General features: G+C 43.7%; 1 protein-coding gene across 1 annotated transcript in view; it reads right to left on the reverse strand.

Moving 5' to 3' along the window:
• LOC126475255 (FAST kinase domain-containing protein 5, mitochondrial) overlaps nt 1-24,508 on the reverse strand; it is a 51,408-nt gene extending 26,900 nt beyond the window's left edge. Inside the window, exon 1 of the mRNA XM_050102968.1 lies at nt 23,025-24,508. Coding sequence (XP_049958925.1) covers nt 23,025-24,447 — 1,423 coding nt within the window. The 5' untranslated portion in view covers nt 24,448-24,508. The remainder of the gene's footprint in view (nt 1-23,024) is intronic.
• Between the last annotated feature and the right edge of the window lie 375 nt (nt 24,509-24,883).

The following is a 24,883-nucleotide window of genomic DNA, read 5'->3' on the forward strand; positions in this document are numbered from 1 at the left end:
CATGGCAGAGCAATATATAGGGGGTTGTAGTATATTCCTACAGTAATCATTTAAAGTTGTTTCCTGAAACTTTGTTAATAGACTTTCTTGGGATAGTTTACTTTTATCTTCAAGAGTCTTATTTATTTATTTATTGTTCCGTGGGACCACATTAAGGAGATGTCTCCATGGTCATGGAACGAGTCAATACATGAATTTATAACACGATTGTAGAAACAGATAAAATGAAATATAAGAAACATATTCAGTTGTAGATTGTAGAAACAGATAAAATGAAATATAAGAAACATATTCAGGCGACAAGTCGTAAGTTTAAATAAAGAAAATCAACAATGTCACACTGGAATTTGCTTAATTTTTTAGCTCTTCCAGGAGCTCCTCAACAGAATAGAAAGAGTGAGCCATGAGGAAACTCTTCAGTTTAGACTTAAAAGTGTTCGGGTTACTGCTAAGATTTTTGAGTTCTTGTGGTAGCTTATTGAAAATGGATGCAGCAGAATACTGCACTCCTTTCTGCACAAGAGTCAAGGAAGTGCATCCCACATGCAGATTTGATTTCTGCCTAGTATTAACTGAGTGAAAGCTGCTAACTCTTGGGAATAAGCTAATATTGCTAACAATAAACGACATTAAAGAAAATATATACTGTGAGGGTAAAGTCAAAATTCCCACACTATTGAATAGGGATCAACAAGAGGTTTTCGAACTTACACCACACAAAGCTCGAACAGCCCGTTTTTGAGCCAAAAATACCCTTTTTGAATCAGAAGAATTACCCCAAAAAATAATACCATATGACATAAGCGTATGAAAATATGCGAAGTAGACTACTTTTCGTGTTGAAATGTCACTTATTTCAGATACTGTTCTAATGGTAAATAAAACGGCATTTAGTTTCTGAACAAGATCCTGAACATGGGCTTTCCACAACAGCTTACTATCTATCCGAACGCCTAGGAACTTGAACTGTTATGTCTCGCTTATAATATGCCCATTCTGTCTGATCAAAATATCAGTTCTTGTTGAATTGTGAGTTAGAAACTGTAAAAACAGAGTCTTACTGTGATTTAACATCAAATTATTTTCCACAAGCCACAAACTTATTTCATGAACTACATTATTTGATAATGTTTCAATATTACACACAAGATCCTTCACTACCAAGCTGGTGTAATCAGCAAACAGAAATATTTTTGAATCACCTGTAATACTAGAAGGCATATCATTTATATAAATAAGAAACAGCAGTGGCCCCAGCACCGACCCTTGGGGAACGCCCCATTTAACAGTGCCCCATTGGGACTGAACATCACTACCACTCTCAATACTGCGGAGAATTACCTTCTGCTTTCTGTTCTTAAAGTAAGAGGCGAACCAATTGTAAGCTACTCCCCTTACTCCATAATGGTCCAACTTCTGCAGTAATATTTTGTGGTCAACACAGTCAAAAGTCTTCGTTAAATCAAAGAAAACACCTAACGTTTGCAACCTTTTATTTAATCAATCAAAAACCTCACAGAGAAAAGAGAATATAGCATTTTCAGTTGATAAGCCATTTCTAAAACCAAACTGTACATTTGACAGCAAATTATGTGAATTTAAATGCTCCAGTAACCTGGTATATACAACCCTCTCGATAACTTTAGCAAACACCGATGGCATAGAAATAGGTCTAAACTTGTCAACATTATCAACGTCTCCTTTTTTATAAAGTGGCTTCACTACCAAGTACTTTAATCGGTCAGGAAACTGACCACTCCTAAAGGAAAAGTTACAGATATGGCTAAGTACTGCGCTAACATACATGAAACAATACTTCAGTATTCTGCTAGATACCCCGTCATATCCATGTGAGTTCTTGGTCTTTAGTGATTTAATTATTAACTCAATCTCCCTCTTATCAGTATCATGGAGGAGCATTTCAGGTAACAGTTTCGGAACACTTTTTTCTATGAGCGCTATATGATTCCCTGTTGGGACTAGGTTTCTATTTAGTTCACCTGCTATATTCAGAAAGTGATTATTAAATACTGTACATATATGCAACTTATCAGTAACACGGACATTCCCACTACGCACTGATTCTATATCCTCGACCTGTCTCTGCAGACCAGCCACTTCCTTTACGACTGACCATATGGTTTTAATTTTATCCTGAGACTTAGCTATTCTATCTGCATACCACATACTTTTTGCCTTCCTAATAACTTTTTTAAGCACGTTACAATACTGTTTGTAATGGGCTGCTGCATTTAGATTGTGACTGTTTCTAACGTTTTGATATAATTGCCACTTTGTTCTACAAGATATTCTTATCCCTTTAGTCAGCCACCCAGGCTGCCTGTTTGTGCTAGTACCCTGTTTTGAACGTTCTAACGGAAAGCAACTTTCAAAGAGCACGAGAAAAGTCTTGAGGAATGCATTATATTTATCGTCTACTGTATCAGCACTATAAACATCTTGCCACTCTTGTTCCTTGATAAGGTTTACAAAAGTCTCTACATCAACTGGATCAGCTTTCCTAAAAAGTTGGTAACTATATTTAACATGTGTTGCAGCACAAAAATCTTTTAGACTTAAAATTTGTGCATCATCATCTGAAAGGCCATTCACCTTTTTGCTAACAGAATGCCCTTCTAGTAATGAGGAATGAACAAAAATATTGTCTATGGTTGTTCTACTGTTCCCTTGCACTCTCGTTGGAAAGAATACGGTTTGCATAAGATTATATGAATTAAGGAGGTCTACCAGCATCCTTTTCCTTGCACAATCACTTCCTTCAGTATCTCTGAGAGACTCTCCCATGGATGAAACAAACCTGTGACAATCCGTGCTGCCCTTGTATATATACACTCAGTATCCTCTATTAGTCCTATCTGTTTTGGGTCCCACAAACTTGAGCAATATTCTAGAATTGGTCACACAACTGATTTGTAAGCAATCTCCTTTGTAGACTGATTGCTCTTCCCCAGTATTCTACCAATAAACCGAAGTCTACCACCCACTTTACCCACCTACAAAGTGTTACACAACCAGGTATTTGTATGAGTTGGCCAATTTCAATGTCACTCATTGATATTATAGTCATATGATACTATGTTTTTCATTTTGTGACGTGCACAATTTTTCATTTTGAACATGTAAGAGTAAGTTACCAATCTCTGCACCACACTGAAATCTTATTAAGATATGACTGAATATTTATGCAGCTTCTTTCAGATAGTACTTTATTATAAATAATTGCATCATCTGCAAAAAGCTGATTTTACTATTGTCTGCAAGGTCGTTAATAAACAATATGAACAGTAAGGGTTCCAACACATTTCCCTGGGCATACCTGAAATTACTTCTACATCTGACAATGACTCTACCTCCAAGTTAACATGCTGTGTCCTCCCTACAAAAACGTCTTCAATACAGTCACAAATTTCACTTGATACCCCACATGGTTGTACTTTTGACAATAAGCATAGGTGTAGTACTGAGTGAACTGCTTTTCAGAAATCAAGACATACTGCATCTACCTGGTTGCTTTGATCCAGAGCTTTCAGCATGTCATGTGAGGAAAGCGTGAGCTGGGTTTCACATGATCGATGTTTCTGAAATCCATGCTGGTTGGCACTGAGGAGGTCATTGTGTTAAAGATATCTCATTATGTTTGAGCTCCGAGTATGTTCTAAGTTTGTACAACAGATTGATGCCAAGGATATTGGGCAGTAGTTTTGTGGATCACTTCTACTATCCTTCTTGTAGACGGGTGTGAAGAGCACATTTTTCCAAGAGCTGTGTACGATTTTTTGTTTGAGGGATCTATGATAGATTATAGTTAAAAAAGGGGTCAAATCAGCTGCAAATTCAGTATAGAATGTGACAGGGATTCCATTGGGGCCTGGAGCTTTGTTCAATTTTAACAATTTCAGCTGTTTCTCAACACCACTGATACTAATACTTGCTCCATTCATCTTTTCAGTGGTATGAGGATTAAATTGGGGCAACTCTCCTGGGTTTTCCTTTGTAAAGGAACATTTGAAAATGAAGTTAAGCATTTCAGCTTATGCTTTTCTACCCTCAATTTCAGTTTCTGTCTCATTCGATAGGGACTGGACACAAACTTTGGAGCCACTAACAGCCTTTGCATATGACCAGAATTTCTTCAGGTTCTGTGTTAACTTCATGTTGTGGTCTTCAGTCTGAAGACTAGTTAGATGCAGCTCTCCATACTACTGTATACTGTGAAAGTGTCTTCATCCCTGAGCAACTACCGCAAATTAAATCCTTCCTTGATGTTTCAGACCCAACCAATCCCTTCTTCTAGTCAAATTGTGCCATGAATTTCTTTCTTCTCCAATTCTATTCAGTATCCGATCATTAGTTACAAGATCTACCCATCATCTTTAGCATTCTTCTGTAGCACCACATTTCAAAAACTTCTATTCTATTCTTTTATAAACTGTTTTATTGTCCATATTTCTCTTTCGTAGATGACTACACTACATGTAAATACTTTCAGAGAAGAGTGCCTGACACTTAAATCTATGCTCGATATTAAATTTCTCTTCTTCTTATTTTATTACAATGACCATTTCTCCCTATGTAGGTGGGTGTCAACAGAATATTTTCTCATTTGGAGAGATAGTAGATGACTGAAATTTCACGAGAAGATCCTGCCGCAGCGAGAAACACATTAGTTTTAATGATTGTTACCACAATTTTCATATCATGTCCATGACACACTCAACCCTGTTAGGCAATAACACAAAACGAGCTGCCCTCCTTTGAACTTTTTCTATGCTATCTCTCCATCAATCCTATCTGATGCTGATTCCACGCCAAACAGCAGTTCTCTAGAAGATGACAGACAAGTTTAGTTCAAAGAGTCTCTTTAGAAGACTGTTTTACCTTCTACGTGGTTTGCTTTCCCCACACCATTATCCATGTGATCATTCCAATTTAAGTTATTTATAATTGTGTAATCCTTAAGTATTTAGTTGAATTCACAATCTTTCAATTTGCTACTCACCATATAGCGGAGATGCTGAGTTGCGATAAGCACAAAAAAAGATTGCAAAATCTTTTTGTTGTGCATATCGCGACTCAGCATCTCCGCTATATGGTGAGTAGCAACTTTTCTCCTCTAATATTGTTACATTCCATCCTGGATCTTCCACTGCTCAATCTTTCAATTTGTGTGAGTTATTATGTAACCAAAATTTAATGCATTCCTTTTAGTATTCATGTTGATGACTTCACATGTTTCATTCTTTGCAGTAAATTGTCATCTTTCACAGCATACAGATATCTTGAATAACTCATCTTGCAACTTCTTTTGATCTCTGATGAATTTACAGGATGGTAAATGATGGCCTCATCTGCAAATAATCTAAGTGGGCTGCTCATCATTTATATAGTGCAGGAACAGCAGAGAACCTCTAATACTCCCCTGGGGAACACCAGATATTATTCCTGTTTTACTTGATGACTTCCTATCAATTACTACGAACTATGACCTTTCTGACAGGAATAATGGCTTCAGTTACACAACTGATATGATGCTCTGAGTACACACAATTTGATTAGACGTGTCAAAACCTTCTGGAAATTAAAAATATAAAATAAATTTGATATTCCATGTCGATAGCACTCATTGTTGTGTGAATAAAGAGCAAGTTGTGTTTGACAAGACCAGTATATTCTGAAACTGTATTTGTTAACAAATTGTTATCTTCGAGTTAATTCATAATGTTTAAACACACAATATCTTCCAAAAGTCTAATGCAAATTGATGTTATTAACATGGATCCGTAATCCACTAGATTACTTCCATTTCTTTTCTTGAGTAATGGTGTGACCTGTACAACTTTCCAGTCTTTATGTACAGATCTTTCCTTGAGTGAGTGCTTGTATATGATTGCTGGATATGGAGCTATTACATCAGTACACTGTGAAAAGAATCTAACTGGTATAATACCTGGACCTGAGGCCTTGCCTTTATTAAGTGATTTAAGCTGCTTCGCTACATCGAGGATATCTACTTCTAAGGTACTCATGTTGGCAATTGTTATCGATTCAAACTTTGGAATATTTACGTCAACAGTCTTTGGTGAACAAATTTTTGTTGGTTGGTTGATTGGTTTAAGGGCGGGAGAAGGGACCAAACTATGAGGTCATCAGTCCCTTGTTCCTAATAAAACAATGTCACAAGTGTGAGAATAAAACAGACAAAACATATAACACAAAACGGAAAGAAAGGAAAAGCCACAAGAAAGAAGGGAAGGAAATGAACACTAAAAGGAACAAAAGATGACAAGAAAACAACAGAGAGACGCCAGAAACAGAAGAGAGTAAAAATGAAAGCAGATTACAATGGTCAACCACAAGAATAAAAAGGGAAAGCCAGCCACTCTGCAACACATTTAAACGTCCACCCTAAAAGCACTAGTGTGGACGACACCAAGGGACATGAGCTAAAACCTATATAGAAGCGACACTGAGGTGGATCCTCGCGACGGAGTAGGTAACCATGCATTAGCCACATATGGCCAATGTGGAGGCAGCAGAGGACAACTGATTCCCTGTGAGAGGCCTGCATGGAAGACTTCCACACATTCATAGCCTCAATAACACGCAGTTTGTTGTGTGTGCTGTTATGTCAGTCCGTCTCTCAAAGCCAGAAAACCCCGCGGTGTAAGACTGAACGCAGGTCAGCTTCGGAGATGCCTATCTCCAGAAGCAGTTTCTGCGTCAACTGTTTGTCCAGCCTGTCGGCAAGTTCATTGCTGGGGATTCCGACGTGTCCTGGGGTCCACACAAACACCACAGAATGGCGGGACTGTTCCAGGGCATAGACGGACTCCTGAATGGACGCTACCAGAGGGTGGTGAGGGTGCTCAGTGAGACAGGAGAAATAACGCACCAGGGCATAAGCGGATGTACTCAAGAGCACGAGATATGGCTGCCAGCTCTGCAATGAAAACACTGCAGCCAACTGGCAAGGAGTTCTGCTCAATATGTCCTCCATGAACATATGCAAAGCCTAAGTGACCATCAGCCTTTAGGCATTGGTGTAAACCACTTCAGAGCCCCAGAACACGTCAAGAATCGAGAGGAAGTGACAGCGGAGAGCGGTGGGGATAATGGAGTCCTTAGGGCCATGCAAAAGGTCCAGACAAAGCTGTGGCCAAGGCGTACACCATGGAACTGTACATGAACAGACCGCAAGTAGAGGTGGTAAAGGGAAGGACTCCACTTAAGAGAGAAGGGACTGCACGCGAACAGCAATCGTTAGCCCCGATTTGGGCCGCCGATGCAGGAGATGGACTGCCGCGGGTGGGAAAAGGAGACGGTAATTCGGATGCTCAGGGGGACCATGAATGTGTGCTGCATAACTGGAGAGCAGTTGCACACGTCTGATCTGCAGTGGAGGGACACCAGCCTCCACCAGTAAGCTGGTCACCGGACTCGTCCTAAAAGCTCCTGTTGCTAATCGAACCCCACAGTTGTGCACAGGGTTGAGTAAATGCAATGCTGAAGGCGGTGCCGAACCATAAACCACACTACCACAGTCAATTCAGGATTGGACAAGAGCTCTGTAGAGCCTGCAGCGATCTGCACCCCAATTGGTGTTGCTCAAGCAACGGAGGGCATTGAGGCGCTGCCAGCACTTCTGCTTAAGCTGACATAGATGAGGGAGCCAAGTCAATCGAGCGTCGAAAACCAGTCCTAGGAACTGATATGTCTCCACCACAGTGAATGGATCGTCATTAAGGTAAAGTGCGGGTTCCGGATGAACGGTACAATGCAGACAGAAGTGCATGACATACGACTTTGTGGCCGAAAATTGGAAGCCATGGGCTAGAGCCCACGACTGTGCCTTGTGCATGGCTCCCTGGAGGCGCCACTCAGCAACAACAGTACTGGAGCAGCAGTACGAAATGCAGAAGTCGTCTGCATACAGAGAAGGTGAGACGGAGGGCCCAACAGCTGCTGCTGCTGCTGCTAGACCATTAATGGCCACTAAAAATAGAGAGTCTCAAAACAGAGCCCTGCAGGGCTCCATTCTCCTGGATATGGATAGAACTATGGCAGTCACCAAATTGAACACAAAGTACGGAGCGATGGGAAGTTTTGGATAAAAATCGGGCGTGGTCCCCGGAGAGCCCACTCATACAATGTGGCTAAGATATGATGTCGCTGAGTGGTGTTATATGCTTTACGTAAGTCAAAAATGACAGCAATCAGGAGTTGCCGTTTGGAAAAGGCTGTTCGGATGGCAGACTCAATGGACACAAGATTATCAGTGGCAGAGTGACCTTGGCGGAAGCCGCCCTGACATGGAGCCAGCAAAGCCACGTGACTCCAGGACCCAACCCAACCGCTGACATACCATATGTTGCAGCAGCTTACAAAGAACACTGGTGAGGCTGATGAGCCAATAGCTATCCACATCAAGCAGGTTTTTACTGGGTTTGAGCACCGGAATGATTGTGCTCTTCCACGATTGCGATGGAAAGACGCCATCGCACCAGATCTGGTTGAAGATGACGAGAAGATGTAGCTTGTAGTCAGATGAGAGATGTTTAATCATCTGGCTGTGGGTGCGCTCAGGCCCAGGAGCTGTGTCAGGGAAATGTGCAAGGGCACTGGGGAGCTCCCACTCTGTAATTGGGGCGTTATAGGATTCACTGCAGTGTTTAGTGAATGAGAGGGCACTCCCTTCCAGCCGTTCGAGTGTGCGAAAGGCTGGGGGGTAATTCTCCAACGCAGGGGCTCGAGCAAAGTGCTCAGAAATCGCGTTTGTGTTGGTACATAGCTCGCCATTTATGGTAACACTGGGGACAGCTGTTGGGGCCTGGTACCTGAAAAGACGTTTGATCTTTGCCCAGACTGGGGAAGGTGACGTGTGACACCCAATGGTGGAAACGTATCTATCCCAACAGTCCTTCTTCCGTTGTTTGATAAGGTAGCGAACATGGGCACGGAACCGTTTAAAGGCTATGAGGTGCTCCAGGGAAGGGCGCCACTTATGCCACTGTAGAGCTCGCCGACGCTCCTTAATTGCTTCAATGACTTCCTGCAACCACCAAGGGACTGCCTTATGCCTCGATCGCATTTTCTGCCGCAGAAAATACTGTGCTATTCACCTGCTCAACCATCAGATTGAAGTTACCGTGTGGGGGGGGTGGGGGTGGGGGGGGGGTGGGGGGGGGGAATCAGCGGTGACAGCAGAGGTGAAAGCTCCCCAGTCCCCCTTGTTCAAAGCCCATCGTGGCAGGCATCCACGCACCTGATGCTGGGGCAGTGACAGGAAGGTGGGGAATTGGTCACTACCACACAGGTCGTCATGTGCTCTCCAGTGGATAGATGAGAAGTCCTGGGCTGCAAATTGATAAATCAATGGCCGAGTAACTACCATGTTGCACATTGAAATGTGTGGCGGCCCCAGTATTTAAGAGGCAGAGGTCTAATTGTGACAGTAAAGTTTTGACATCTCTGTCTCGGCCAGTAAGCATGGTACCACCCCACAAGGGGTTATGGGCATTAAAATCTCCCAAATAGGAAAAGTTTAGGAAGTTGATCAATCAAGGCAGCTAATACATTCAGGGGTACTGCACCATCTGGAGGAAGATATCCATTGCAGACAGTTATTTCCTGCGTCATCCTTATTCTGACAGCCAAAGCTTCAAGAGGGGTTTGAAGGGGCATATGTTCACTACAAACCGAGTTTAGGACATAAACGCAAACTCCATCTGACACTCGATTATAGTCGATACGGTTCCTGTAATATCCCTTATAGCCACGGCGGGCAGGGGTCCACATTTCTGGGAACCAAGTTTCCTGGAGGGCAATGCAGATAGCAGGTGTAAAGCTTAACAGTTGCCGTAGCTCAGCCAGGCGGTGGAAAAAACTGCCACAATTCCACTGGAAGATGATTTCGTGAGACTGGGAAGGCATGGAACATTCAATGAGGCAGTTTATGCCTCAGAGTCACCTGCTGCCACCGATTTACTGCCTGAGCAGTCTACATCCATTGTGTCTGAGGGTCTTGCGAGATCTAGGTCCTCAGCGGACACCAAAATCTCCACCCCATCCTCAGCCACAGAGCTTGTAGGTTGTGGTGGTGTGGGTGCCACCATAATTTCATTGGTCTTAGGGGTTTTCTTTTTGGATTTCTCTCACTGCTCCTTGGCTTTCCCAGGCTGGGAGGATTTCACTGGCTCAGTCTCTGGGACTGAGGATGAGTGTGAAGCCCTACAACCAGCTGCTTTTGGGCTCTTCAGCCAAGGGCAGGTGTCGTCCTTCCCACTATAAGAAACCTGGGAAGGGAGTGACCCAAGGGACCCCATCCTAGTGAGCGAAGCCGAAGAAGACTTATGCTTCTCTGGCTTAGACGTGGGGATGGACATCCCCGATGGTTGGTGGGTGTTGCTCCCAAAGCAGGTGGTGCAGGAGCAACAGGGAGGGAAATGCCCCCACCATCAAGGGGGCAGGTGTAGTCCTCCGCCTATGAGAGGTGACCTGGGTTGGTGGAGTTGATGGTGCCAGAACTGTTGTAGCGGCGGCATAAGATGATGTCATATGGACAGGATGCAGGCATTCAAATTTTCTCTTAGCCCCAGTGTAGTCAGTCTGTCCAGGGTCTTGTACTCCACGATTTTCCTTTCTTTCTGGAGAATCCTGTAGTCAGGCGAGCAAGGCGAATGGTGCTCTCCGCAGTTGACACAGATGGGAGGTGCGGCACATGGAGTATTGGGATGTGATGGGCATCCACAATCTCAGTTTGTGACGCTGGAAGTACAGTGGAAAGACATATGGCTGAACTTCCAGCACTTAAAGCACTGCATCGGGGGAGGGATATAGGGCATTACATCATACCGGTAGACCATCACCTTGGCTTTCTCGGGCAATGTATCACCCTCAAAGGCCAAGATGAAGGACCCTGGTGGACAAGCCGTATGAAATGTAAACTTCCTGCTCTAAACTGGCGTGCAGCTCGTCATCAGACTGCAGAAGAAAGTCTCTGTGAAATATGATACCCTGAACCATATTTAAGCCCTTATGGGGTGTGATGGTAACAGAAACACCCCCAGCTTGTCACAAGTGAGTAACTCCCGTGACTGGGCAGAGGATGCTGTTTTGATCAAGACTGACCCAGATCTCATTTTGGACAAGCCCTCCACCTCCCCGAACTTGTCCTCTAAATGCTAAAAAAAAACTGAGGCTTCATCATCATGAAAGATTCCCCATCAGCTCTCGAACATACAAGGTACTGTGGCGAATAAGATCCACTGCCATCCTTAGCCTGATGTTCCTCTCATGGTGTGGCCAGGGAGGGGAACAATTTGGGGCCATACTTCTGTGTGTCGAATTGAGCTCATGATTGCATAGAGACTGCTGGTGTTTCACCACTAGCAAGAGATGATGTACTACGCTTCATCGTGTGTCATTCGCCCTGGTGCCACCTACTACGACCAGGGGCCCTCCCCACAGGCACCATCCAGCCACAGTAAAGGCCACCTGGTAGGATGACCATTGCTGGGAGTCCTGATGTCCCAGGGGGATGGGCATCTACCCCTTGGCATACGTGGGGAGTTAATGGCGCAGGCATCAGCAGAGCAATCCCTGTGTGGCCAAGGAGCTACAACCAACAGGGTACATGGCGGCCCCACCACATCGGGCTGGCTATCGTGCTGGATATCAGGTGCAAAGAAGTCAATGGTCATCATTGACGCAGAAACTGACACTGCATAGTGCATGGTGGAAAACACACCCAGGAAGGTGTCCTTGCCCAAGAGATGGAGAATGAGCAGGACTCAATGCGACGACGAAAAAGTGGGCTAAGGATCTCAATGCATGATGGACACAATTCACCTCATAAGGCGCCCTTCCCCAATTGGCTCGCTCTTCGGGAAAATTTTGAAGAATGGAGGTCAAACCCTACAGGGGACCATCACATAAAGGCTGAAACATGTGAAACTCCTTTTAGTAGCCTTGCACGACAGGCAGGAGTGCTTCGGGCCTATTCTAAATCCCGGACCCGCAGGGGGGAACAAATTTTGGAAAATCATGTTTAATAACTCTGCTTTAGTGGCACTGTCATCAGTAACATTGTCATTGCTACTTTGCAGTGAAGGTACTAATTGTGTCTTGCCACTGGCGTACTTTATATACAACCAGAATCTCTCTTGGATTTTCTGTTTCAAGACGAAGTTTTGTTGTGGAAACTTTTATAAGCATCACACATTGAAGTCCATGCTAAATTTTGAGCTTCTGTAAAAGATCACCAATCTTGGAGATTTTGTGTTCATTTAAATTTGGCATGCTTTTTTATTTTATTTATTTATTTATTTTTTTGTTGGTTGCTTCTGCAACAGTATTCTGATCTGTTTTGTGTACCATGGAAGACCACTACCATAAATTATTATTTGGTATAGATCTCTCAATTGCCATCTATAGCATATTTCTTTGAATTTAAACCACATTTGGTGTACAATTATGTAATCGGCTTGGAAGGAGTGGAAACCATCTCTTAGAAAGATGTCAAGCAAGTTTTTCTTTTCTTTTTTAATAGGTATAGTTTGTTCCTATTTTTGGTAGATTTGTATGTTATAGTATTTAGTCTTGCTACAATGTCCTTGTGGTCACTAATCTGTGTATCCATCATGATGCTCCCTATTTGCTCAAGATTACTTGCTGCTTAGAGGTCAAGTATGATTCCGCAACCATTTACACTTTGAATGGGCTCCTGAACTGATTGTCTAAAAATGTTTCAGAAAAAGCATTCAGTACAATTACAAACAAGATTTAGTGGCTACCATCAACTTTAAACAAGTATTTTTGCCAACTATAATTGTATGTGTTGGGTACCTACTTGAAAAGTGATTCAAGTTTTCTTTGAACTCTTCAGCAGCTGTATCGTCTAAGTCAGGTGGCTGGTAAAAGGAACCAATTATTGATTTATTCTGGTTGTCAAGTATAACCTATACCCTTACTTACACACAGGATTCATCAACTTTAATTTTGCTACAAGGTAAACTATTTTTGACAGCAATAAACACTCCACCACCCACTGTACTTAATCTACCCTTTCTGAGAAACGTTAGTGTTACAGCAAGAACAAACACGATTTATGGAAGATAGTACTTTATAGAACAACACATAAGACACAGGTTGTGCACAGCACTGAACACACTGTCTGGACAACAGTAATGCAGAATAAAGAATAGGTCAAGCACTCGTTTGCTGTTGCTTAAATAATGCTGTTTCTTTGGTGGCTCACCAGTATGTGCCAGAGGGCCAACAGGTGGCCTCTAAAGTGGGCCCGTAAACTGTACTGATGCATGCTCTCTGAAATCGCGCAGTCATGAGGGAAGGTACATCACTCGTCCATTCTAGGGGGTAGTAAAATCACATACAAACATATTCAAAAAAACACTAGCACTGGTACCGTGGGGGAGGGGGAGGGGGAAGGGGAGGAGAAGGAGAAGGAGAAGGAGAAGAAGAAGAAGAAGAAGAAGAAAAAACACTGATCTCACAAGGCACTGAGATTACAAATCATGGAGAACACTAATGACAGCACTGATGTCCATTTCATTGTTCGATGATGGTGGCTGCTGCAGCATTTGGCGGGCAAGCAATGGTGAGCAGGGGTGGAAGTGGTAGGGGAGTTGTTTGGCGTGCCTTTCCCCCTCTCATGAGGCTTGTAAGGCAGGACTGCAGATGGCATCTCCAGAGTGGCATTCTCGTAGTGGTTAACAAGTCAGCACTGGAGGTATCAGGGGGCGTGTTGGGGACGACAGCCACACAGGACCCAGCAACAGAGGCAATTGTGGCTGCACCAGTGACAGCAATTGAAGAATGGGAGCGGAGGCAGGAACCCCAGACAACTATCTGTCAAGCAGCATCACCTTGTGCAGCATGAATTGGAACATTTGCGACACAGGAATAGGCATTGGTGGCGGCAGGGGCTGGGGAGGTGGAGGGTCCTCTGGAACAGGCCCCACATGGGTGTCCGCAGTTGTTCAGTGACGGGACGTCCACTCATCAGGAGTGAGGATGACACACAGGCGCTAGTCCCGGCAACAATAGATGACAGCAGGAACCCAGTTTGGCTGGTGGCCGAAACAATGAGTCCAGACAGGTGTATCCAGTCAGAACTGTCGTGGAGCTGCTGATGCTGATGGAAGCAGCATCAGATGCAGCAGGTGAAGGAGGTTGGTTGGTTGGTTTAAAGGAGGGAGGGAAGGGACCAAACTGCGAGGTCATCAGTCCCTTGTTCCTGGAAAAATAATTACACAGGGGAAAGAGGAAAAGAAAGGAGACGTACAGCATGATAAAAGGAGAATGGAAGAATCAAAGGTGGAGTGTCCTCTGGAACAGGCTCCGCATGGGTGTCCAAGGTGGAGTGTCCTCTGGAACAGGCTCCGCATGGGTGTCCACAGCTGTTCAGTGACGGGACATCCACTCGTCAGGAGTGAAGATGACGTGCAGGCGCTGGTCCCGGTAACGGTAGACAGAAGGACAACCAACACTACTATGGACAAAACAGGAAAATAAAACCACACTGAGAAGCAAGAAACAGGTAGAAGCGATAAAAACAAGAGAGCAGATGACCGTGGCTGGCCGAGCACGAGAATAAAAAGGAAAAGCCAGCCACTCTGCAACACATTAAAACACCCAGCCTAAAAGCATTAGAGTGGGGAACACAAAGGGACAAAGGACATGCGTGAAAACTTATATAGAATGATAAAACCCACCGTCACTTATAAAACATAAAACTAAATTAGCAAATGAGGTGTTGTCAGCTAAAATTAATGGCAAAGAGTCTGGTAACTGAAGAGTACATTGCAGAGCAGCCAAAGGACAGCTCACCAAGATATGGGCCACTGTCAGCCAGGCACCGCACCGACACTGAGGTGGGACATCATGGTGCAGGGGGTAGCCATGCGTCACCCAAGCGTGGCCAATGCAGAGCCGACAGAGAACCACAGAGCCACCGCGAGAGGCCCACTTGGAAGTCTTCTACACATTTGTAGTTTCCTTAATGGCAAACAGTTTGTTGTGCATACTGAGGTTATACTATCCTGCCTCCCAAAGCTGCAAAACCTTGTGGTGTAGTACTGAACGCAGGAGAGTTGCAGAGAAGCCAATGTCCATAAGCGGTTTCCACGTAGTCTGCCTGGCAAGCCTGTCGGCTAGTTCATTGCCTGGGATTCTGACGTGACCTGGGGTCCAGACAAACACCACTGAACGACTGGACCGTTCCAGAGCATAGATGGACTCCTGGATGGTCACTACTAAAGGATGACGGGGTAGCAATGGTCGATAGCTTGTAGGCTGCTCAAGGAGTCAGTACACAGAAGTAACGACTCCCCAGGGTACGAACGGATCTGCTCAAGAGCATGAGAGATAGCCACTGCAGCCATCAGGCAAGGAATGCCGTTCAATATTTTCTCCACAGACATACGCGAAGCTGATGTGATCATAAGCCATCAAGCAGCTGATGTAAACCACTTCATGGCCTCAGTACACGTAAAGAATCGAGAGGAAGTGGCAGCGGCGGGCTGCGGGGTTAACTGAATTCTTAGGGCACTTGAAAGGTCCAGGCGAAGCCATGACCTAGGTGTATGACATGGAGGTGTACATGAATGGACCTCAAGTAGAGGGGCTAAAGGCAAGGACTCCAGTTCGGAAAGAAGGGATCGGACATGAACTGCAATTGGAAGTCCTGACCTGGGCCGCCGATGCGGGAGATGAACCAACGTGGGTGGGAAAAGGAGATGGTAATTCGGATGTGCGAGAACTATGAATGTGTGCAACGTAACTGGCCAGCAGTTGTGCACACCTAACCAGCAATGGAGGGACTCTGGCCTCCACCAAGATGCTGGTCACCAAGCTCCTGTGGCTAGGTGAACGCCACAGTGGTGCACTGGGTGGAGTAAATACAATGCTGAGGGTGCCGCTGACCATAAACCAGACTCCCATAACCAAGGCGGGATTGAACAAGGGCTCTGTAAAGCTGCGGCAGCGTAGAGCATTCTGCACCCCAGTTGGTGTTGCTCAGGCAGCGGAGGGCACTGAGGTGCTGCCAGCACTTCTGCTTAAGAACGAAGGTGTGGAAGCCATGTCAATTGGGCATTGAAGAGCAGTCCTAAGAATCGGTATGTCTCCACTACAGTGAAGCTGTGGGCTGGAGCCCATGGCTGCACCATGTGGATGGCACCGTGCAGGTGCTGCTCAGCAACACCCGTGCCAGCGGAGCAGTACGAAATGCAGAAGGTGTCTACATACAGAGAAGGTGAGATGGATGGCCCAATAGCTGCTGCTAGACCATTAATGGCCACTAAAAATAGAGAGAGAGTCAATACAGAGCTCTGCAGGACTGCATTCTCCTGGATATGGGGGAAACTATGAGAGGCACCAACTTGGACACTGAAAGTATGAAGTGTCAGAAAATTTTGGATACAAATCGGGAGCGAGCCTTGGAGACCCCACTCATATAATGTGGCAAGGATATGATGTCACCAGGTCGTGTCGTACAGTTTTCGTAAATCAAAAAAGACGGCAACCAGGTGTTGGCGACTTGAGGGACACAAGATTATCAGTGGTAGAGAGACCCTGGCGGAAGCTGCCCTGACATGGAGCCAGTAGGCCACGTGACTCCAGGACCCAACCCAACTGCTGACACACCATGCGTTCCAGCACCTTACAAAGAAATATGGTGAGGCTGATAGCTATCCACATCAAGCGGGTTTTTACCGGGTTTGAGCACCAGAATGATGGTGCTCTACTGCCATTGTGATGAAAAGATGCCATCACACCACATCCGGTTGAAGACGACGAGGAGATGTCACTTGTAGTCTTATGAGAGACGTTTAATCATATGACTGTGGATCCGATCTGGCCAAGGAGCAGTGTCAGGGCAATGTGCAAGGGCACTGAGGAACTCCCACTCTGTAAATGGGGTGTTATAGGATTCACTGTGATGTGTAGTGAACAAGAGTATTTTCCCTTCCAGCCACTGTTTGAGAGTGTAAAAGGCTTGTGGGTAATTCTCTGATGCAGAGGCTCGAGCATAGTGCTCGGCGATTGTGATTGTGTTGGTAGATAACACGCCATTTATGTTAACACTGGGAACATCTGTTGGTGTCGGGTACCTGAAAACTCGTTTGATCCTTGCCCAGACTTGGAAGGGTGACATATGGCACCCAATGGTCGAGACGTATCTCTCCCAATTGTTTGATAAGTTGGTGAACGCGGGCATGGAGCCATGTAAAAGCTATGAGGTGCTCCTGAGAAGGGTGCCTCTATAGAGCTCCTTAATTGCTTCAGCAACTTCCGACGACCGCCAAGGGACTGCCTTTAGCCGGGGGCACCCTAAAGGAAACGGGAATCGCAACCTGGGGAGCAGAGTCCCCTGTAGCTAGCAAAAGAACCCCATCAGACAGAAAAGCGGTGTTGGAGGGAAAAGTAATTACTCAATTATGCAAGGGATCAGAGGCAAGGTCCAGGGGTTTTTCCAGCCAGCCGTGGTGTACAAAAGAGAGGACCCGACTAAGTACAGGATCTGTGGTGATGGCTGATGCTATTGTAGCACTAGTGATGGGAAAACCACAGACTGCATTCTGGTTTTCAGTATCTGAATAGAAACAAAGCAATTTGTCCTGATCAAACTCCGGGTCTGGCTCGATCAGAAGGTGAAATAAGGTATTGGCCTTGGTGTGCTCCGCCATTGGCCGGTAATGGATCTGGTAATGTTAATGGGGAGGAAGACAGCCCACCACTAATGATGTGCTACCTGGTCCGACACAGAAGCTGAAGGGCTAAAAAGGGCAACCAGCAGGTTGTGATCCAAGGTTAAATGGATTTGGAAACATGGAAAATGATTTGAAATTTTTTGAAGATGAATACAATTGCTAAAGCTGCCTCTTCAATCTGAGAATACCACTGCTGAGCGAGAGTGAAAGTCTTAGAAGTATAAGCAACGGGTCGTTCAGACCCATCTGCATATTTGTGCACCAACAGCATGCTGAGAGGCATCTGCAGTGATGAATCAACACACCATTAAACTAACCATGAAGCTCAGTTAACACAGTGTTACATTTTTAGATTCATCTTTCATCGTGCTGACTTTAAGACCAGAGTGTTGGCTTATTTTGGATGTTTCCACTCCTTGTTGTCTTATGGAATTATCTTCCGGGGCCTCGCACCTATAGTAAATAATGAGTTTACTCTGTAGATGTGAGCAGAAAAAAGAACATTTTGCAGAGGAGACAATTGCCACATCTTGCCTTTTTAAGGATTTTGGAATTCTTACACTCACATCCCAATGCATATAGTTACTCAATGGTTTTTGTTCCTAATAATAAAAGTCCTTTCCAGCTGAAACATGATTTACACAGTGGCAATAAAAGACACAAAATAATTTTCATGTCAAATTCATCTCCTTGTTTAGGCTTCAGTCTGGACTTGTGCATTCTGCTGGAAAAATATTCAACAAACTCCCATTTAACATAGCAAGAATTTGGGAATACCAAACAAAGCAATGGAATGAAATTTTGAGCAGTGTGAGTACTGATACAAAACTTAATGGCAGATTTAAACTGTCTGCCAGAGTGGGACTTAAACTCGGGACCTTTGCTTTCATGAACAAGTACTTTACCAACTGAGCTATCCCAGCTTGGCATATGACCCGGGCTCACAGCCTAGAAGGTAGAAGATGAGGTACTGTCAGAAGTAGAGCTGTAAGGATGGGTAAAGAGTCGTGCTCTGTTAGCTCAGTTGGTAGAGCACTCACTTGGGAAAAGCAAAGGCTCCGGGTTCGAGACTCGTTTTGGCACACAATTTCAATCTGCCATGAAGTTCCTAGATCAAAGGAAAATTAAAAACCTACCTTATCACCCATAGTTTCTACAAATTATTTAAATATCTAGGTTTAGAGACTGAACAGTTATTATAGCTACATGGCAAGTAGTAGATTTTATTGAAATCTTGCCTGCGGGCCTATGTAAACAACACTCAGTATTCACAGATTTAGGGAACATTTTCTTTTGAATGATACCGTTGTAATCAAGTAATATTATGCTACCAACATGTAAACAGCAGCTATATGGTGTAATTGAAGAAGCAGCAGTTTTTTTTTCACAGTAGCAGCTTTTTTCCCTATCATTTACTCAATTACATTTAGCATATGTAAGAATGAATAATAATTTCAATCCCAAAGAAAGCAGGTGTTGACAGATGTGAAAATTACCGAACTATCAGTTCAATAAGTCACAGCTGCAAAATACTAACATGAATTCTTTACAGACGAATGGAAAAACTGATACAAGCCAACCTCGGGGAAGATCAATTTGGATTCCGTAGAAATGTTGGAACACGTGAGGGAATACTGACCCTACGACTTATCTTAGAAGAAAGAATAAGGAAAGGCAAACCTACATTTCTAGCATTTGTAGGCTTAGAGAAAGCTTTTGACAATGTTGATTGGAATACTCTCTTTCAAATTCTGAAGGTGGCAGGGGTAAAATACAGGGAGCGAAAGGCTATTTACAATTTGTACAGAAACCAGATGGCAGTTATAAGAGTCGAGGGGTATGAAAGGGAAGCAGTGGTTGGGAAGGGAGTGAGACAGGGTTGTAGCCTCTCCCTGATGTTATTCAATCTGTATATTGAGCAAGCAATAAAGGAAACAAAAGAAAGTTCAGAGTAGGTATTAAAATCCATGGAGAAGAAATAAAAACTTTGAGGTTCGCCGATGACATTGTAATTCTGTCAGAGACAGCAAAGGACTTGAAAGAGCAGTTGAACGGAACGGACAGTGTCTTGAAAAGAGGGTATAAGATGAACATCAACAAAAGTAAAACGAGGATAATGGAATGTAGTCAAATTAAGTCGGGTGATGCTGAGGGAATTAGATTAGGAAATGAGACACTTAAAGTAGTAAAGGAGTTTTGCTATTTGGGGAGCAAAATAACTGATGATGCTCGAAGTAGAGAGGATATAAAATGTAGACTGGCAATGGGAAGGAAAGCGTTTCTGAAGAAGAAAAATTTGTTAACATCGAGTATAGATTTAAATGCCAGGAAGTCATTTCTGAAAGTATTTGTATGGAGTGTAGCCATGTATGGAAGTGAAACATGGATGATAAATAGTTTAGAAAAGAAGAGAATAGAAGCTTTCGAAATGTGGTGCTACAGAAGAATGCTGAAGATTAGATGGGTAGATCACATAACTAATGAGGAGGTATGGAACAGAATTGGGGAGAAGGGGAGCTTGTGGCACAACTTGACTAGAAGAAGGGTTCGGTTGGTAGGACATGTTCTGAGACATCGAGGGATCACCAATTTAGTATTGGAGGGCAGCGTGGAGGGTAAAAACCGTAGTGGGAGACCAAGAGATGAAAACACTAAGAAGATTAAGAAGGATGTAGGCTGCAGTAGGTACTGGGAGATGAAGAAGCTTGCACAGGATAGAGTAGCATGGAGAGCTGCATCAAACCAGTCTCAGGACTGAAGACCACAACAACAAACAACAAGAATGAATCATGTTAAACAATATAATGATACTGTTCTGTTAGTATTGTAAACAGATTGAGTTTCTGTAATATGTTTCTCTATTGTATATGTATACCTCAACTCATTCCACAGCCCAGAAAGTTCTCCTTCTCGATGGGATTTACAGAACAGAATGAATGAACGAATTCAAACTGTTAAGAGTTCTTGCCACCAACCACAATGCCCTCTCTTCCCTAGTAAGGCTCCAAATTGACTCAACATGCAGGTAAAGGCAGTATGTGATCTACTCAAGAATCTTGCATGCTTGGTTTGTTCATACAGAAGAGACATGAAGCAGGTGACCCAGCAGTTCCAGAATTCCCAGTCCCTGGCACATTTAATACACTACCAAAGTTGGTTGCAAAGGAACATATAACACTTCTAGTAATAACATTACGCAAAAGAAAGTTGCCACTCACCATATAGCGGAGATGCTGAGTCACAGATAGCTTTCGGCCTGTAAGGCCTTTGTCAAAAACAAAAACAAAAACAAAACACACACACACACACACACACACACACACACACACACACACACACACGACTGCTGTCTCACGCAACTGTAGCCACACTGCGAGCAGTAGCAGCAGTGCATGATGGAAGTGGCGACTGGATGGGAGTAAGGTGGAGGCTGGGGTGGGGACGGGAAGCGATAGTACGGTAGGGGTGGTGGACAGTGAAGTGCTGCTGGGGAGCGCGCAGGGATAATGTGGAGAAAGCGTAGGGCAGCTATGTGCAGTCGGGAGATTAAATGGATGGTAGGCGGGAAGTGGGAAGAGGTGTGGAGGTAGGAAAAGGAGAGACATAAAAAGACTAGGTGCAGTGGTGGAATGAGGGCTGTATAGTGCTGGAATGGGAAAGGGACACTGGATGGGTGAGGACAATGACAAACAATGGTTGAGGCCATGAGGGTTACGAGAATGTAGGATATATTGCAGGGAAAGTTCTCACATGTGTAATTCAGAAAAGCTGGTGTTGGTGGGAAGGATCCAAATGGCACAGGCTGTGAAGCAGTCACTGAAATGAAGAATGTCATGTTTGGCAGCGTGCTTAGCAACCGGGTGCTCCACTTGTTTCTTGGCCACAGTTTGTCAGTGGCCATTCATGAGGACAGACAGCTTGTTGGTTGTCATGCCCACATAGAATGCAGCACAGTGGTTGTAGCTTAGCTTGTAGATCACATGACTGGTTTCACAGGTAGTCCTTCCTTTGATGGGACAGGTGATGTTTGTGACTAGACTGGAGTAGGTGGTGGTGGTGGTGGTGGTGGTAGTGGTGGTGGGAGGAGGAGGTATGGAACAGTTCTTGCATCAAGGTCTATTAGAGGGATATGAGCCATGAGGTGAGGGGCTGGGGGCAGGGGTTGCATAGGGATGGACAGGTATACATGTAGGTTCGGTGGACGGCAGAATACCATTGTGGGAATGATAGTGGGCAGGACATTTCTCATCTCAGTGCACAACGAGAGGTAGTAGAAATCCTGGTGGAGAATGCAATGCAGTTGCTCCAGTCCTGGGTGGTACTGATTTACGAGGGGAATGCTCCGCTGTGGGTGGGCGGTGGGGCTTTGGTAGGTGGTGGGAGACTGGAAAGATAAGGCATGGCAGACTTGTTTTTATACAAGGTTGGGAAGATAAGCCAGGGGATTATGTACTTGTTTCTTTAACTGAAGTTGGAAGATCCAGGAAGAATTGGGACTATTTTGCAGACGTGAAGGAATATGAGGAAAAATCTCACCAAATTTTACACAACTACGTGCTTTCCCGTGGGAAGTGCTGGGTTTGGCACCAGTAAATGATGACAAGTCTTTGGAAAAGATATATCAGTAATTTTGAAGAAAGTGTTATGTACTGCATATTTTGACTGATTTCATACTAACATATTATATCTCTGTGTGTCACACACACACACACACACACACACACACACACACACACACACGCACGCACAATTCACAAGTATCAATACATGGCACATAACTGTTTATTTTACATACAACTGCAGTACGTCAAAAGTTAACCATACGGTAGGCCTATACTAATTTGTTTCAATTTGTTACTGTAACAAACTGATAATCATCACATTATCAACAAAAAGCATAAAGAATGGATAAAAAATATGTTTATAGTGAAACAAGCACTGTTGATATATAAATCAATGCTCAAATGTTACAACTTCACTCCTGAGAGAAAAAGAGGAAGAATGAAGTGTAGGAAGACTGTTGTGTAATAGGAAGTTATGATTTACATACACACAGTCCTGTAAACATTTCTCAAAAGCACTTCACTATCGACACAGTTCTGAGAATGAAATCTTTTTTGAATTTTCTTACAGGTGATATATTATTACTTGAACATGTGGATTTTAAGTGCTGTGCAAGTCTGAAACTACATTTCAGTGCAAAAATCTCTTTTGTAGTTATGATTCTCTTTCTAGTTCTTAACCACCACATAAAAAACTGTGTATACATACCATAAGTATTTTTTATGAACTCATGTTGTAGAACACTGTCAATCAGATCCAAGTGATAGGTATCTCTCAGCGATAGATAGTACAAGCAACATGCGAGACATTTTGGATACAGCTCAATTTCTCGTCGTCGGCTTGGACTGTGGAGTTCTTCAGCTATTATCTTATAAATACACGGAGTTGTCTGCGGATCGTAATCGTATTGCGTGAGGGCTAGGGCGAAACGCTCCAAGTCTTTCAACCTAGCCGTCTTCACCTCATCACAAAACCGCTGAGAAATAGTGCGCATCAGATCCTTGTGAAACAGCTGCACGTTTGTACCTGCTAATGCTACATGGACGAGACTTAACAGTGAAAGACGGGGCACCTGATCCTTTAATTTCTCTAGACAATAGTATAGGATGTCGGCGTGATGTGGTGTTAAGGAGTATCTAATTATCTTCAAAATAGCTGCGAGTGTAATGTCATGAACATTATCGAGTTCGTTTGTTGTACGTGCCAGTATTTCTGATATCAAGACATGGCTGCGAATTTTTGTTTGCGATTTGAAAAAGCCCATTGCAAAAACACCAATCTCGTCAAGGGACAGTTCATCGAAGCACTTCTCAACACTATATTCGAATTCGTACTTGATGCATTCTGGATGCCACCTACGGTAAACATTTGTATAAAACATGCACTGTATTAGTTGATAAGGCAACAAACGTGTTGGCTTTTTACCCAATTTAAAATTTGCAAACCACATAAAATCTGACTTTCGTACCAAATATAGTTTGTACCAGTGATCACAGACGTAAAGTACCGTGTTCAAATCCCAAGTTTTAATTCTTTTTACACATTCCTTATCAACAGAACGCCAGATTTTAGCAAAGTTTGGTGTTTCTACTGACTTTGCCATCGGCCACAAACGTAAACACCGAAGCATACCAAAGAGATTTTCATCAGACATTTTTTCACTCTTGTCCGCGACAGCTGCACATAGGTTACTGAATAGCTCGTCTGAAATCTCATGTGGATGACTAGCTACATAGTGAGATACAGTTTCAAAAGCGGCGTATACGTCATCCACTTTACCGTCGCTCCAATCTGTTTTAACGATTTCTTGGAAATTTTCTTCAGATACATGCTTTACCTCAATTACGGCAGGAGCTAGAGTTTGTGAATACACTGGAAGTCTCTCAAAAACCGTATGAGCGTAAGCATTCTCTCCTTCTGCAAAAAGCTTCACGTTTACTGCAGCAGTCGTGCATATTTGTTTATGAAGAACCGGTAACCTATAACAGATTCTACTCAAGCACGGTTCTCTGAGAGTATTGTAGTGACTAGCGAAATATCTGGATGCTGTATAGAAGTTACACAATTTATCACAAGCTGACCGATTCAAACATTTGTAAGTAAACGTTGAAAACTTGAGGAGTGTTTTCATTTTGTAATTTCAAACATCTCACATGCGCTAGCGTGAGTAGCGTCTATATACAGTACGGACTGCAATTGTCAAGTGTTCAATGCAGTTTCGCCAACTCTGACGCACAATTTCCCCCTATCGCATTTGATATCCCCCTTAGATCTGGCCAAAATCACCTAAATAGTTTATCAAACCACGGGCCGGTTAGACAATCTCCCGTTAGCAGTCGGTTAAGGTCTGTTCCCGGAACAGCGCGAAAAACGCGTTATACGAAACCAGAATAACGCCTAACCGGAGAATAAACTCGAGATAACTTAACTGGCTATTTTTGGCTGGTTAGCGAGCTTATCCGGGGAATAAGTTTTCAAGATGGCATGAATAGTGACAGTTGCAGCTGCAGACAGCGATGTCGAGTTTTTGTCTGAACTGTTCAAGAGAATGAGGAAGGAGAAAACAG

This window comes from Schistocerca serialis, chromosome 4 (genome assembly GCF_023864345.2).
Source record: "Schistocerca serialis cubense isolate TAMUIC-IGC-003099 chromosome 4, iqSchSeri2.2, whole genome shotgun sequence".
In the NCBI taxonomy this organism is placed as follows: domain Eukaryota; kingdom Metazoa; phylum Arthropoda; class Insecta; order Orthoptera; family Acrididae; genus Schistocerca; species Schistocerca serialis.